Source organism: Ascaphus truei, chromosome 1 (assembly GCF_040206685.1).
Source record: "Ascaphus truei isolate aAscTru1 chromosome 1, aAscTru1.hap1, whole genome shotgun sequence".
In the NCBI taxonomy this organism is placed as follows: domain Eukaryota; kingdom Metazoa; phylum Chordata; class Amphibia; order Anura; family Ascaphidae; genus Ascaphus; species Ascaphus truei.
Genome location: NC_134483.1, coordinates 10,126,996 through 10,143,168, shown reverse-complemented (window position 1 = coordinate 10,143,168; position 16,173 = coordinate 10,126,996). Strand labels below are relative to the sequence as shown.

The 16,173-nt window shown below is 48.2% G+C and overlaps 1 protein-coding gene and 1 long non-coding RNA gene across 2 annotated transcripts in view; one reads left to right on the top strand and one right to left on the bottom strand.

Moving 5' to 3' along the window:
• Positions 1–16,173, top strand: part of IL11RA (interleukin 11 receptor subunit alpha) — a 72,743-nt gene that overhangs the window by 36,411 nt on the left and 20,159 nt on the right. The window contains exon 6 of the mRNA XM_075581703.1: positions 14,884–15,047. Within this exon, the coding sequence (XP_075437818.1) occupies positions 14,884–15,047 (164 nt within the window). The remainder of the gene's footprint in view (positions 1–14,883; positions 15,048–16,173) is intronic.
• Positions 1,677–10,936, bottom strand: LOC142476287 (uncharacterized). Its single transcript, XR_012791528.1, has 3 exons — positions 10,731–10,936; positions 8,315–8,471; positions 1,677–1,971 (listed from the first exon to the last, which is right to left on the bottom strand). It is a non-coding gene; the product is annotated as an uncharacterized LOC142476287 (long non-coding RNA).

Below are 16,173 nucleotides of genomic sequence, written 5' to 3'. Positions count from 1 at the left end.
TCAGAGGCTCAGTCAAAGTCGGAGCCTCTGATTGAGCCACCTGTGCTGAAGCAGGGACTGATTGAGCCACCTGTGCGGAATCAGGGACTGATTGAGCCACCTGTGCTGAAGCTGGGATTGATTGAGCCACCTGTGCTGAAGCAGGGACTGATTGAGCCACCTGTGCTGAAGCTGGGATATCCTGAAAATCTGACCTGTTTGGGGGGGGACTGGAGTTGAGCACCCCCTGCCTTTGGTGATCCACAGCAGCCTGGGCCCCTTCCCCAAACATAGCCACACTACTGGAAGTGCCTGTGTTACAGCGTATCACCGTGCAGCACTGTGCTGCTCAGTTCCTGCTGGCTGTTACTGGCCGCATATAACCCGTGCGGAGAACAAGACGAGTGCCGCTCCCGCGGTCCTGTGTAAATAAGCTCCGTTTATTTGCAATACATCAACGTTTCGGTCTGCTGCAAATACAATGTATTTGCACAAGGCTGTCGGTGTCGCTCTTCACCGCGTCTCCTCTGTATTGTGGCAGGACCCATCGCGTCTCCTCTGTATTGTGGCAGGAGCCGTGGCAGCAGCTTTCTCTCACGGGAATGGCCAGTGCTCCCATATTCAGCGCAGAACTATAGCCGGGGAGTTTTTCAGGAGCCTGGCTTGATCCTGCCAATTTCAGGTCAGCAAACACGGGGATGCCAGAAGGTAGACGGGATTCTGGGTAATAAAAACACAGAGGAAAGGACCATGTGTTCCTGCTGCTGGATCGGTTGGGGAAACGGGCCTCTTGTATGGCTGCGCAGAACAAATTCTGTCTGTTTGCCAGTTTAATGCGAGAGGCGACAAAGGGGAGAATGTTAAAGGTGCAGTGTTACATATAGTGTGGGTACAAATAGATGCACGCTTGTCTGGACCCATTTGAATAAGGTTGCTCTTTAACGTCTATTTCACACGAGCGATGAGCCTCCCCCTTCCACTCACTTCCGCCTTCTCTCAAAGTGATCCTGCGGCAAGAGAACATTTACGTACTGCAGCAAATGTGTCTGCTGAAGTCCTGCTGGGTGTCACTGACCTATGACCTGATTTTAACCTGAGGTCTAAGTGGCAGTGCATGGCACGGGGCAGGGATGGACGGACAGACAGGCAACTAACATATAAGAAGTATAATCATAACGACCGGTATGTTTTATCTATATACAGGAGTATATGGGTTGAATGAACGGCTCAGTTAGAAAAGGCCCTGACTCTGAAAGCAGTGACACGGAGTATGTGGGGAACCCGTTTCCAATCCCGGTGCTCCTTGTGACCTTGGGCAAGTCACTATCTCCCTGTGCATCAGTCACCAAAATCATAGATTGCAAGCTCTATGGGGCAGGGCCTGCGTCTGCAACATTTTTTGATGTACAGTGCTGCTTACACTGTCAGCACTATACAAGAGAAAACAAAACGATGATTTTAGCTATCGCTACTAGATATCAAGTTTGTTTTTCTTCCTTTACCTCTCTGTGCATAGAAAAGCATTGTTATTGATTCTCAATGGGAGTCACGGGGAGATAAACCCACTTCACTTAGATCTGGGTCCCAGGCACTGCTTCCAGGGTTTGGGCCTGTAACAGAGACCTGTTTCCCCCTGCGCTGCAGTGACTTGGCTACACATTAGCTATTAGTAAATAGCTGATACACTATACCTCATGTCTTTTGTAGGATATGCCTGTAGGGTTATATGTGCTGATTGCAGCTGCAGACGGGAAGGCTGATCCACTGCTGAAATCCAGCTGGAATGATGGGGACATTATTTTGGCACCCACTGCCCATCTAATGTTCCTGCATGAGCCTTGGTCCACGTCCAGTCCTCCAACAGGAAATGTCTGGATGGAACGTTGGTGATCCTTTGGGCTGTATCTTCTATTTATAGCACATGCTTTGACTATCTCTTGTTGCTTCCCAAAATTCCACAAAGTTAGAGGATGCCAGCAGTCCTCACCCTTCCTGGAGATAACATTCAAAAATAGGATCAGAAAACAGAATAATAAATGTTTAATTTGGATAAAAAAGTGAACGTTTGGTCAATTTGCAACAATTCTTTTTTTTTTTTTTTTTACATTGTGAGATGTTTGAAGCCTGAGCTGTCTTGAGTTTATTCATATTCCTTTTTGCAATGGGGATTAAGATGTTTGGTGGATCCCAGGAACACCCCTATGACCTCCACATTATTACATGGCTATGTTTGTAGGGGAACACTCAAGATCTGAGTTAGGAACCTGTCGCTAGAGGTCAACAGGAAACTCCATCAAGAGATGAGATTATTAGGATTAGGCCTGGAATACTGTCTGGGAGGAACTCTCAGGAGAGAGATTAGGAATAAATAAGCAAACAAGGTTGAAAGAGATATATAGCAGGAGGAATATGGGGAGATATGGAAAGAGTCGGTCACCTGAAATGATAGTACAGCTGTGGCAAAGAGCATTAGGACATTGACAGGTGGGAAGAGGAGGCGAACAAGAAGATGAAGAGAAGGTTGGTGGTGACCTAAAAGGACAGAACAGGGATCAGAGCGATGGTTTGCAAGGGTCTACTTAACTGTGCATGACCACATAGCCAGCCAGAAAACGTAGTTTTATTTCCCATGCCAGGAAAGCCACAACAACATGACCACTGGATCCCCCGGCAGCCAGGGCTAACGCTGCGTGGAGTCTTATAGAGAAGAATTGACCCACTAGTGGCTCTCTGAAGGGTTTTACCTTCCCCGGAGCCGTGGCTTTTGGCTTGTTTTGCCGCAGCTCCGAAGAGGGCTAGTTCACTTTGGTCCTACAATGGATTGTTCTTTAAATCAGCGTTACCCCCTCCTTATTTTGTTTTACTCACCATTTTCTTTTGGGGGGGGGGGCATGCTATTTTCATGTCCAGGTACTACCCGTGTTTGCTGGTGACATTATTTGGTTTAAGTACCCATTTAAAAGAACCAAAATGGCTGCTAAATCTTTGGCCAATAGGAAGCCGCTATGTCAACAATTACAGCTTCCTGTTGGACGGCCATTTAAATCTCCGTTTAAAAGCAGGAAGAAATACCAGTAACTTCACCATTTATTATTTCGGGAACAGGGGGGGGGGGGGAGTCTCTGGAGCTGAAAATAGTGCGGTTGGGCCCGAGAAAGACTCCCCGGTTCCTCTCCGTAAGAAAATTATTAGGGGAATTGCTTCTTACAAGTTTAGAATATGTACATCTATCTCAGGGTCATTACTCTGAGATGACCTTTTCCATCTGTTAGCGACAGCCAGGCCCGCACATCATCCCTAGGGCCCAGGATAGAAGTCTACAACTGGTGTGAGAGGGGGTGTTGTGCTGAGACCCTCTATTGTATGGGACCGTTTATATTCTTCTGTAACTCTTCCATAACCTTGTAGCCTGGTTGACTTCAAATGATGAGGTCTAAAAAGAAACACACAGATGTGTAGATCGGTTGACCTAAGCAACCACACAATATAGTCACACTGACTCTCCCGATTTATCGTCATTATTAGCTAAAAAAACGGTGGATATTTTATTGTACTTTCTCGCTGAAATGATTTCAATGCTCATCCCATATGGAAGTCAACGGAAATATCAGGCGTCTCCTGCACTGTTTCCCTACATCTCCCTGAAAGTAGCAATGGGGGAGGAGGGAGGGGAGAGAATTTAAGGCAGAAAGCAGGCGATAATTCTACCTGACAGATTATTGATGATGAAGTACAAGAAGGAAGCATATGTCAGAGATAAAGAGGCGCTAGAACAAGAGGTCATGTTCAGAAACTGGAGAGCGGGAGGCTATGGGGGAATGGTGAGGGAGTACTTCATGGCGAGGGTGGTGGCTTCATGTTATGGCTTCTCAACAGAGGTGGTAGAAGCTAATACAGTAATGGAATGAAGTGCTTGGGGCAGACAGCAGGTTATCCTATATATGAAAAAAAACAAAGGATCTAAGACAGGGATGACCAATTCCAGTCCTCAACTTTCGAGTTTGACCGAGCCACTGATTGAGCCACCTCTGCTGAAGCAGGTATACCCTTAAAACCTGACCTGGTGGTGGCCCTTGAGGACTGGAGTTGGCCGTCCCTGGTCACTGGATTCACAGTGAGTAGGGAAATGGCAGACTAAAATAGTAGGTGGCCTTACATGCCATAAATGTCTATGTTTTGATGTTCCTAATGTAGAGGTATTAGAAAGAAGAGCAGCTACGTAGGGCACCCACAAACTTCTGAGCAATGGCTACAGGATCTGCACACTTTGTAAAACAAAAAAGGCGATAAGATGCCTCAAATTGCCTTATGACTGGTTTTTCAGTCTGTGTTTTTTTTTTGAAAAGCACAAACAAAAATCTAGGCGCTATTTGTGTTAACAATAAATGAGAAGAAAAAACTAAAAGTGAAGCACTAAGAACCCTGTATTAAGTGAAATGGTGAATACAATGTAAGTGTAAATGGGAACAAAATGACACTAGTGTTGCATTTGATAAACACTGAAAAGCAAATAGAAAAGGACAGTGACAAAGGATCCAGGACTGTGATTCCTGCAGGGGATCAGAGGGAATCCTGTTCCCAGTTCTCTCACAACTCACCAACTCACAGTTCTCCAACAACTCACCTACTCACAGTTCTCCAACAACTCACCTACTCACAGTTCTCCAACAACTCGCCTTCTCCCAGTTCTCCAACAACTCACCTTCTCCCAGCTCTCCAACAACTCACCTTCTCCCAGTTCTCCAACAACTCACCTTCTCCCAGTTCTCCAACAACTCACCTTCTCCCAGTTCTCCAACAACTCACCTTCTCCCAGTTCTCCAACAAATCACCTTCTCCCAGGTCTCCAACAACTCACCTTCTCCCAGCTCTCCAACAACTCACCTTCTCCCAGTTCTCCAACAACCCCCCTTCTCACAGTTCTCCAACAACTCACCTTCTCACAGTTCTCCAACAACTCACCTTCTCCCAGTTCTCCAACAACTCACCTCCCAGTTCTCCAAAAACTCGCCTTCTCCCAGCTCTCCAACAACTCTCCTTCTCCCAGTTTTCCAACAACTCACCTTCTCCCAGTTCTCCAACAACTCGCCTTCTCCCAGTTCTATTAACAACTCGTCTTCTCCCAGTTCTCCAACAACTCACCTTCTCCCAGCTCTCCAACAACTCGCCTTCTCCCAGTTCTCCAACAACTCGCCTTCTCCCAGTTCTATTAACAACTCGCCTTCTCCCAGTTCTATTAACAACTCGTCTTCTCCCAGTTCTCCAACAACTCACCTTCTCCCAGCTCTCCAACAACTCGTCTTCTCCCAGTGCATATGTCTAATGTTTTATACAGTTTTATAGTAACGGGTCACCATAGGCAGATTACAAAACATTAGCCACCCAATCAGTATACTGTATAATGTCATCTTCTGTGTATCTGGTTCCTTTTTCGTTTATCAACAGAACACACATTGTAATCTAAATAATAAAATGTGTTGGTTGATAGAGAGCTACATTCAGATATTATGGGGTTAATTCTTCATAAAGACCCAGAGTCACAATAAGGGGATATGGATGGGTGTAAAGGTGGGCTAAATCTTAGCTCCTTTTTGTGGATCGGAGCCAAAGAGTCTTTAAGGATAACAAGTTACTATTAAAGAGACTCTATGGATCAAGGCAATTTTGGAGCAAAAGCTGGGCATTTTCACCCGACACTACAGTCAGTATGCATGATATCAAAGCATTTTGCTCCAATGTTGCCCTGCCTGCCCCAGCTTGCACCATGGATAGTGTCAGTAGGAGTTATATGGTGCACGTATCATTATGATGTGTATCACGGTATGGGCCTCTCCGCATCATTCTTTTTGCCTTTTTATTTGCGCCCCCCGCCCCCCAAATCCTCCACATCTGATATGGCGTAACTTTAACATGCAAAACACACAAAATCCACGGGGAGCATGGGGAGGAAACAAAAATAAATTTAAGTGCAGCAAAAAAAGGCAACGTGGAAAAAAGCCTTCAAATGACTTGGCTCTAATGAATTAACTACTTAGAAGATGTAAGAGTCAAATAGGCAGGGTTGACTCAAACAGTCACAGGTAAGTGGATGATGCAGTTGTCATCAGAGTGGATCGAGTCCCCAGGATCACGTACCCCAATGTTGAGTGAAAAACGTCCTGCAACGTTCCCCCACTCCTCCGCCTCAGCCCCCGGTCAGCTGTTACACTGCTCCGACTGGCGTCTGACGTCACTTCTGGGTTCGTCGCGCGGTGAGTGCTGGATCTTCCTGCAACTTCTCTGCTGTATGCTCCGGTCTGAATGAAAACTCCCACTCTACGCGTTTCAAAAGCAACTGCTTTCTTCCTCAGGAGCTCCTGAGAAGTTGCAGGAAGATCCAGCACTCACCGCGCGACGAACCCAGAAGTGACGTCAGACGCCAGTCGGAGCAGTGTAACAGCTGACCGGGGGCTGAGGCGGAGGAGTGGGGCCTGAGGAGAGTGGTACCCGATCCACTCTGATGACAACTGCATCATCCACTTACCTGTGACTGTTTGAGTCAACCCTGCCTATTTGACTCTTACATCTTGTAAATAGTTTCCAGCAGAAAAGGAGAATGCGCTCGTCTGTTCTCTCCTGGATATCTCTGTTTATCCACCTCTCCCCCGCAGCTCCCAAATCCTCCGGCGATCACCCGGGACAACAGTCAGAAATACAATAAAGTTGGAGCGCAGAGAGAAAAGGGTGGTGTTAGACAAAATCACTTTAATGGGTAAAATAACATTTAAAACTTACAATTAGTAAAGCTGCATCGCCCATGGGGTTCCCAAGCCTGTCCTCACTAACACTGCCTCCCTCGGCAGTGTCCTACTGCGAGTCGCTGCCCTGCTACAACCCGGAAGTAGAAGTCCAATACAGGGCTCTCTCGCGAGATCACTACTCAGGAAGTGCTGGCTCTGGCTGGATAATAGAAATGAACCCCCGATAGGCTATAGGTACCACTCTCCAAGACCGAGTGTGTACCCTATATTCTATGCAACCCCTCAACGCGTTTCGCGCAATCTTGCACTTCGTCAGGATACAGCTTTACTAATTGTAAGTTTTAAATGTTATTTTACCCATTAAAGTGATTTTGTCTAACACCACCCTTTTCTCTCTGCGCTCCAACTTTATTGTATATCTTGTAAATAGTTAATTCATTAGAGCCAAGTCATTTGAAGGCTTTTTTCCACGTTGCCTTTTTTTGCTGCACTTAAATTTATTTTTGTTTCCTCCCCATGCTCCCCGTGGATTTTGTGTGTTTTGCTGTTACTGTGGGGGAAGAGTGAAGACTACCCCTTCCAGTGGGTTCCAGAGCAGGGGGTGAAGCTGTATTCATTTAAATTTTATCACATTATCACCTATTTAAGATTTTGATTAGTCACTTATTATTAGTGTTCACTTTTTATTTGTTTGCGCCTTATTTCACTTTACCACTATACAATTGTAACTTTAACATGCTGCATTAGTTCCAAAAATCTGGCCAATGCATCAAAGCAAACCTTTCTCTGCGTTTATACAAAAGCCCCTAAGGGAGAAGGAGGGAGTCGTAGGAAAGATTTTATTGGACCAACAGATAATGGCTCAATGCAAAATAGAAAGAAGACAAGCACGACCTGGTTTCAGAAACTGCAAATAAATGTATTTGGACCAAAAGCCCCAATTCTTACTTACACGTAAGATAATAGTAGTGCAGCATCTGAGGGTACGTGGGGTTGGACCTCTAGTGATCACCACCATGCAGTAGAAATGTACCACAGTGTCCCGCTGTGTAGGAAGCCTTTGGAGTGCTGCCGGCAACAGCAGGGCTCCCGGCGCCCGTGTGCTTCCGCACTTCAGAGTTCCTCCATTGGCGTCTGACGTCAACGCGTCGTGCGTCAGAAATTTGTTGGAGGTCCTCTGGCAGGACCTTGAAGAGCCGAGGAACCCGGCCGTAAGAAGACTTAGGACCTGAGACCTTTTTTCTACATTTTATCAACTAATATGTTTTTCTAGGAGGACTTTTAAGTAGCGCACGGAATTTCTCTTTAGATAATTGCTAAAGTTACAGTCTTTCAAACCACAGGATTCTTCTTCAGGTGTAAAAGATAGATTGGGCTCAGGTTTGAAGGACCTGGAAATACGGTGACATGTAGGGAGTATTGAAAATAAAAATGTAAAAAAGTATAAAGAAAGTGGTCGTGCTTTAAAGAAGCTGGAGGGTGAGCGGCTCGGGGGGACATGTGTGGCCATACCTGAAGAGCACCTGTGTGAGGTTCAGAAGCTTGCAGCTTACAGGTGTAGCAAGATGTATGGTTTCTGCGGCGCCAGAGCTCACCTGCCGCGGTCATGCTTCTGGGGGGGGGGGTTCCATGCTTCCGGATGACCCCCCCGAGCAACGTTAATCCTCCCGTGCCGGGACCACCGTGGTTGAGTGACCGCAGCTTGCCCCAGTGTCGAAAACAGTTGAGTCTGGCTACATCTGTATCAACTATCTGTTGGTTAAATATAAAAGGTATCACGCCACCTACTTCTTCTTCTCCCTCATTTGTTTCTTTACCGCATGAAAGAATGGACCAATGGGGCTACCCACCCTTCCCTTTCTTTTGAAGAGATTTAGCACTTTGTTTGTGTAGATCTTTCCCTAGAAATCACATAGTATACATGTAATTACTGTGTAAAGGGGCGAGGCATCCAAGAGATGTCTGGCTCCATCGCACAGAATACATTCTCAATTAGCTTGACCCCCTTAGCAGTCTGTGTCAAGGCCTGCGTAGGAGGTGGCGGCCTGCCAGACGGCTGAGAGCCAGGCCCCGGCTGTTTGAGCAGACGGCAGAAACTGCCTTCTGGCAAACACTCCACAACTCCCAGACTCCCTGCAGTCCTTGTGAGGAATGGCTGTTTGGCAGTCTGGCTCTCTTAGCACAGGAGGGCGGTATGAGAGATCGGCTGAATAGGCGTGTGCGTAAAAAGCATATAGGCCTCAGCCTGTGCGAAACCATGATAGGCCGCAGTGTATGTGAATGTCCAACCAAGATAGGCCGCAGTGTATGTGAATGTCCAACCAAGATAGGCCGCAGTGTATGTGAATGTCCAACCAAGATAGGCCGCAGTGTATGTGAATGTCCAACCAAGATAGGCCGCAGTGTATATGAATGTCCAACCAAGATAGGCCGCAGTGTATGTGAATGTCCAACCAAGATAGGCCGCAGTGTATGTGAATGTCCAACCAAGATAGGCCGCAGTGTATATGAATGTCCAACCAAGATAGGCCGCAGTGTATGTGAATGTCCAACCAAGATAGGCCGCAGTGTATGTGAATGTCCAACCAAGATAGGCCGCAGTGTATATGAATGTCCAACCAAGATAGGCCGCAGTGTATGTGAATGCCCAACCAATACAGGCCTCAGTGCGGAACCAGGCAGATTTATAGATTGAAGTCTAAACTTGGACAGCTATGAAACGGATGTGTAGTCGGTCTCACTGATTTTGTAAGGCTGCGCTTGTAGTACCCGGCGACGCGACGTCGCGCCCAAACAAATACATAGAATCTGTCGCATGCGCTTATAGTGGGCGCGACGGAGCTACAACAAATTTGGAAGCCAGTGAAATTTGATTTTGGAAGAGACCGTCGCCACATGTGACTGTCTCTACACCAATCACAGACCGCCTACTGCACTCTGCCCGCCCCCTTCGTGACATCACTGGCCTTGTCGCCTGCGACGTAGCTCCAAACGAAAGTGCAACGTTCGCCGATGGCGACGGGTGACGTCATTGGTCGCGTCACCGGCACTATAAACGTGGCCTAAGCATCGTCAAACTTGTTGTAGATGTGTGCAGGGGTTGGTTAGAACAGGAGAAGTTTTAAAGGGAAAAACAAATATGATTTTATTAGCTGCAACTTTCATAAAACAAACCGCTTATGATCAGTAAAAATAGGGGCAAAGAAAAACAAACAGACCTAGCTCCTATAGGGAGCGCTGGCCAAACGACAGCATACATTACACCCTGTCGGTGATTTGGGGGGTTATGTAGGGTGACCAGACGACAGCATACTGTACATTACACCCTGTCGGTGATTTGGGGGGTTATGTAGGGTGACCAGACGACAGCATACATTACACCGTGTCGGTGATTTGGGGGGCTATGTAGGGTGACCAGACGACAGCATACTGTACATTACACCGTGTCGGTGATTTGGGGGGCTATGTAGGGTGACCAGACGACAGCATACTGTACATTACACCGTGTCGGTGATTTGGGGGGCTATGTAGGGTGACCAGACGACAGCATACATTACACCGTGTCGGTGATTTGGGGGGCTATGTAGGGTGACCAGACGACAGCATACTGTACATTACACCGTGTCGGTGATTTGGGGGGCTATGTAGGGTGACCAGACGTCCCGTTTTTTTTTGTACTTTGCCCCGGGTCCCGACTTTTTTTTTTCTTTTCTTAAGTGTCCTGATTTTGGGACGTTTGGCGCAAGCGAGCTGCCGGCAAGCGCCCATCTCGCATGCGCACGAGCGTCTGGCAAGTGCTGGGCACGCATGCGCGGCTGGCAAGCACGATGGGCGAAAATATTTATTAAGCTACTTTTTAGTTGAACAGTAAAGAGGGATGATTGTCCTCTGTCTGCTCCCTTTATATGATCAGCGAGCGCTTGCACAACCAGAGCCCCCCTCCCCACCACCCCTTATCTTAATGGTTCTCTGACAGGAGTAAAATAAACCAGTTGCTTGACAAACACTAACCTTCAGAGGCCCCTACGACATTCAACTAGCCGACTGGGGGATTGCACCTTTTTAAAGAGAGCATAACCTCTGCAGTGCCTTTTATACCCGTTTCCTCGTAGCCAGGGAGCCGTTGGGGTACTGTATATTGCTAGTTCTTTCCCAGTGTCCTCTTTGCTCTCCCTGAGTGGGATCACTTCTTTCTTTTCCCTTTAGCTTCTGAGAAGTCCTAGTTTTTTGTGTTAAAAACAAAACTGGAACTGAAATATAGTAGAAGTGAAAAAACAGAAAGTACCGCTGGAAAAGCGGAATACAGCTATGTATCTGAGCAATAGCACCACCCTCCCCTTCCATCACACCTCAGAACTCCTATGGGAACGCAAGAAGATCTCGCACCCCATAATGGAACCCTTGTTATGATGCGGCTCCCTCCCCTTCCTGTTGGCCGCCTAGGGGCGCTGCATTAATATCCCATGAAACTTTGTAGCGTCAAATCATTCACTGAAGGGTGAGGTCTGTTTATCCAAGTTCCAGAAAAGTGTATCCACCATCTTGTTTTCACCCGTCCTTCTGTACGTACAGGTGCGCCGACGAGTATTCTAAAACTTGCCTTAAACTTGCCTTGGAAAATCTGGGGCTATCACCAACAAGACCCAGGTAGATGTTGGGTACATGCTGGGTACATGCTGGGTACATGCTGGTACATGCTGGGTACATGCTGGGTACATGCTGCAACATTTCAGTGACATTTCTGCAGAGACTAATGGCCCATCAGTTTGAACAGGACTGCCAGGGACCCCCGCTGTTACTCCGATGGGCCATTAGTCCGTCTGCAGAAATGTCACTGAAATGTTGCAGCATGTACCCAGCATGTACCCAGCATGTACCCAGCATGTACCTGGGTTTTGTTGGTGATTGCCCCAGATTTGTTTTAGAATACTCGTCGGCGCTACAGTACAGTTGTCATGATTCAGTGTTCTTTCGGGTGTGATCCTGTTGTAACGGTTACTGTATATTCTGAGTTATACTGATAAATATCTTACATGGCGGTAATAACGTCACATGCTACTGACGTATGTATTATACCCCCCTCCCTCCCCCACTCCCCCCTCCCTCCCCCCCTCCCTCCCCCCCTCCCCCCTCCCCCCCTCCCCCCTCCCTTCCCATCCCCTTCCCCCTCCCTTCCCGTCCCCTCCCCCCCCCTCCCCCCTCCCTCCCCGTCCCCCCCTCCCTCCCCCTCCCCTCCTCCCTCCCCCTGCCCCCCCCTCCCCCCCTCCCCTCCCCGCCCCCCCCTCCCCCCTCACTCCCCCCCTGCCCCCCCTCCCCCTCCCCCCTCCCCTCCCCGCCCCCCCCCCTCCCCCCTCCCTCCCCCCCTGCCCCCCCTCCCCCTCCCTCCCCCCCTGCCCCCCCCTCCCCCCTCCCTCCCCCCTCCCTCCCCCCCTGCCCCCCCCCCTCCCCCCCCAGGGCAGTATCTGATTTATCAGAGGGGGGAGGCGGGTGTGGGAAAGTCCATTACTTTACATTTGGGAACGTCTCTGGGATATTTTTTATAACTAAAGTTGACCCTTGTATAGTATTGTTCTGTAGCAAAGTACTGGAGCTGGTTAAGTGGAGTTTCCTTGCCAACAATTCTCTGAATGAGAAGACATTGCACACATGTTAGTGAGTCAGAGTCCTGTCATCTCAGACCCCCTGAATGGATCATACCCGCCCATTATTAAGCCCACAACTACCGGCATGTGTGCCTGCAACACAGCATGCTTTCAGAAGCTGTGGGGTTAACAGCCCTTACACATAAAAGGGTGGTACATTCACCAGCTGAATATGGCTCATTAATCATTCACACAGGGCTGCCAAGTCTGGCCTCTGTCTCTCCAGCTTCTAATTAGACTCTCAAAGCTAGAACTTGTTCCAGAGCAGAACTTAAGGTACCACATCTTCATTCAAAATAAGACCCAATACTATTCTTATTGTCATGTCAGAGCTTATCTGTTTTGAACGTTACCATTTTTAACATAGTAATAGCTACTCTGTAAATGCTGACCTGTGGATTGTGAGGTCCTTGGGGCAGGGGTCTTGCATCTCTCACATCGTAAAACCAGGTGACATTGTATGTGTTATATGAGGTTATATAACTAAATAATCTGTTCTTTGCATTCTAAAAAACGTCACTTACATGTTAGTGGCTGCTTTGTTAATTCTATAGATTGTCCTATGCCACGAGTGGCCAACTCCAGTCCTCAAGGGCCACCAACAGGTCAGCGTTACAGGATTGTCCCTACTTCAGTCCTCGACTGAGCCGCTGATTGAGCCACCTGTGCTGAAGCAGGGATATCCTTAAACCCTGACCAGGTGGTGGCTCTTGAGAACTGGAGGTGACCACCCCTGGCATAACCCATCTTAACTCTTCGAGTGTCAGAGAGGCGGCAGCACCACAGTGCCATGACGCCTCTGCCACTCACGGCCACTGATGGCGGAACGGCAGGAGAGGAGTCCTCTTTGCGGTCTGTTTCTTTCTAGGTTGCGTCCTGCGACCCTGACCCGTTCTCCCCAAGGAAACCGAGCAGGGACTTTAGGAAGTAGATACAGCGCCACGGGACACCTGGTGGGCCAGACCCCAGGACGTAGATACTATGTCCCAGGACATTCAGAGGGTTCATTGGGAATCGACTAATGTACTAACGAGATTCCTGCACTCCTACGATAACCCGTTCTGCTAACCCTAAATAAAACCGTAATGAACAGAAAATGGGCTTATTGCTTTGTTCATACATTGACCCCTTGGCTTTGATGCATAGGGGCCATATGTATCGGACCAAACATCTGTACCTTGTGTATCAAAGAAACAATCATTTAAATCCAGATATTTTTTAGATTTGATACATAGTTTGTTTTGCCCCAGAATTGTACCATGTTTTGAATATGAATACATAGGGGGTTACCTGTTCAAGTCTCCCAGCTGGGGCAAAGCCAGCACACAATAATTGAATTCCTTCTCTGGTGTTGTCCCAGTTTTTATTATATATATAGGCCCCATACACTCCTAGGTATCCCCCCGCGGGACTTGTTTTCTTGCGGTAAAACTATATCCCTGAAATCCTGTGGATATCACCTCTGCAATGCCTGTGGTGGGTAAAGTCTCAACGATTAGATCAGTCCCAGGCACCCGGCTCCTCTCTCTGAAGCTGTGGCCACACACGGCCTGACCCCTGGTTGTGGTCAGGGCAGCAGTCTCCAGTGGTTACTGAGTCCATATCACAAAACCACTGCCATGCCCCGTGTCACTACTTCTTGTGCAATATCGGTACACACGGCTGAATCACAGGACCTTACTCTGTGCAGTTGCTGTTACAAGCAAATGAAGTTGCTTCTTAGCCAGTTATGTAAACGCCAGCTTCAGATTAAAGGATCAATCCAAGCGCCTTTTTTTTTTTAACATGTATTTTTTTTACCTCATTCAAGCAGGGGGTCTATGGAGTTGAACCCCATTAATTTCAGTTCTGGGGACCCCCTGCTTCTGGAGATATTTACCTCCATAGTAGGTGCCGGTTGCCGCTCCGGCTGAGCGAGCTGGGCTTTAAAGTTTAAAGCTCCCGCGTCCCACCAGCCAATTGGAAACCGAACGTGATGACGTCACAGCCTCCTATTGGTCCGCAGGGAGCGGAGCTTTGAACAGAGGCCATTATGTGATCCTCGCTAGCCGAGGGGCTACCGATACCCCCTACAAAGGTAAGTATCTCCGGAAGCAGGGGGTCCTCAGAGCGGAAATTAATGGGGTCACGTGGGCGCGGCACCAAAGGATTAACACTGCGGGGGTCTTATTCAGAAGCATGGAGCCCACCTCCCCCATCCTGCAGCTCCATCGTGGCAGACACTGTCCCCCGCCCCGCGGACAGTATTGTCCCCTATATACTGTAGCATAGGGATTCTCAACCAGGATGCAACAACTCCGTGTTGTGTCCCGAGAAATGTAGCGATCCAGAAAGAATTGAACTTACAAGAATGAAGGAATAGGAAAATGACATGTAAAAAAACAGTAAATCGGACAAGATGCACAAGTAACTTGTAAGAAGGAGTAACGTGTAGGGGTGTGCGCAGTGTGTGTATATAATGAGGTGTAATTTGGATTTTAGATGGTCACTTTGCAAAGTAATGTGTATCTGGTTTGTTACAGGAGCCGGAATCACATCACTGGGATCTGCCTGCAGGACCCCGCCAGGCCCAACATGTGCTCTGTGAGCAATTCCGAGTTCTGGAGTTCCTACCAGATGAACATCACCGAGGAGAACCCGCTGGGCTCCAGCTTCCGGCTGCTAGAGGTCACTGTGCACTCCATCGGTGAGGGTCACCCCAGTAACTTGCCCTTGGTCACAGAAACCCCTTTTTGGGGGGTTAAAAGGAGCTGACATTGGGATCTGAGCCCTCTTTAAAGACAGTGACATTGCAGCGCTCCTACATACAGATGTAGCGCCACATAGCATGTGCAGTGACGAGCGCTAATGCAATTACAATCCCACACACAACCCCACAAAACCCAAACCCACCACACCATATATATATCTGTGTCAAAAAGGAGTGCTACTGGGATTGTGACATAATGTATATAACAAAAGACAAAAAGGCCCAGTGCTACATCTAGTATGTATATATGTATGTATGTATGTATGTATGTATGTATGTATGTATGTATGTATGTATGTATGTATGTATGTATGTATGTTTCCGTACAAAGGTTCAGCTGTTACAGGGTTTCTAAGCAACGACAGCAAGGAGTGGAGGAGAAAGAGAGAGAGACAGCAAGGAGAGGAGGAGACAGAGAGAGAGACACAGCAAGGAGAGGAGGAGACAGAGAGACACAGCAAGGAGAGGAGGAGACAGAGAGAGACACAGCAAGGAGAGGAGGAGACAGAGAGAGACAAAGCAAGGAGAGGAGGAGACCGAGAGACACAGCAAGGAAAGGATCAGACGTGGATGATGAGTGAATGGGGAGCAGTGTGGACATGGGGCAGGAGGGAGTGCAAAGAGAGAGGAGGAGAGACAGCAAGGAGAGGAGGAGCCAGATAAGATGGAGAGGAGGGAGTGCAGTGTACCTAGAGAGGAGCAAACACAGGGAGTGCAAAGAGAGGGGAAGAGAGTGGGAAGAGGAGCAGGGCATGATGGAGGAGAGAGTAAGGTGGGGAAGAGGGGACGAGACGGCAAGGCATTAAGCTGGTATTATACTAAGCGCGTGCGCGGCAATGAAAAATGCCTGTCTCCCTATGACTGTGTATCCATTGCGACGCGCACGGCAGACAGCGTTGGCGCGGCAGCTGTGTGGACAGACGAAGAAAGTTGTATTTTTCAGCGGCTGCCGTGCCACGTGACACTTGAGCCAATCAGTGAGGCCTACCCTTGTGACGTCATGGCCACGCCTCCTAGTTGCGCGCGTCATCGGTTTGCCAATACACACAACGCGCACGCGCAA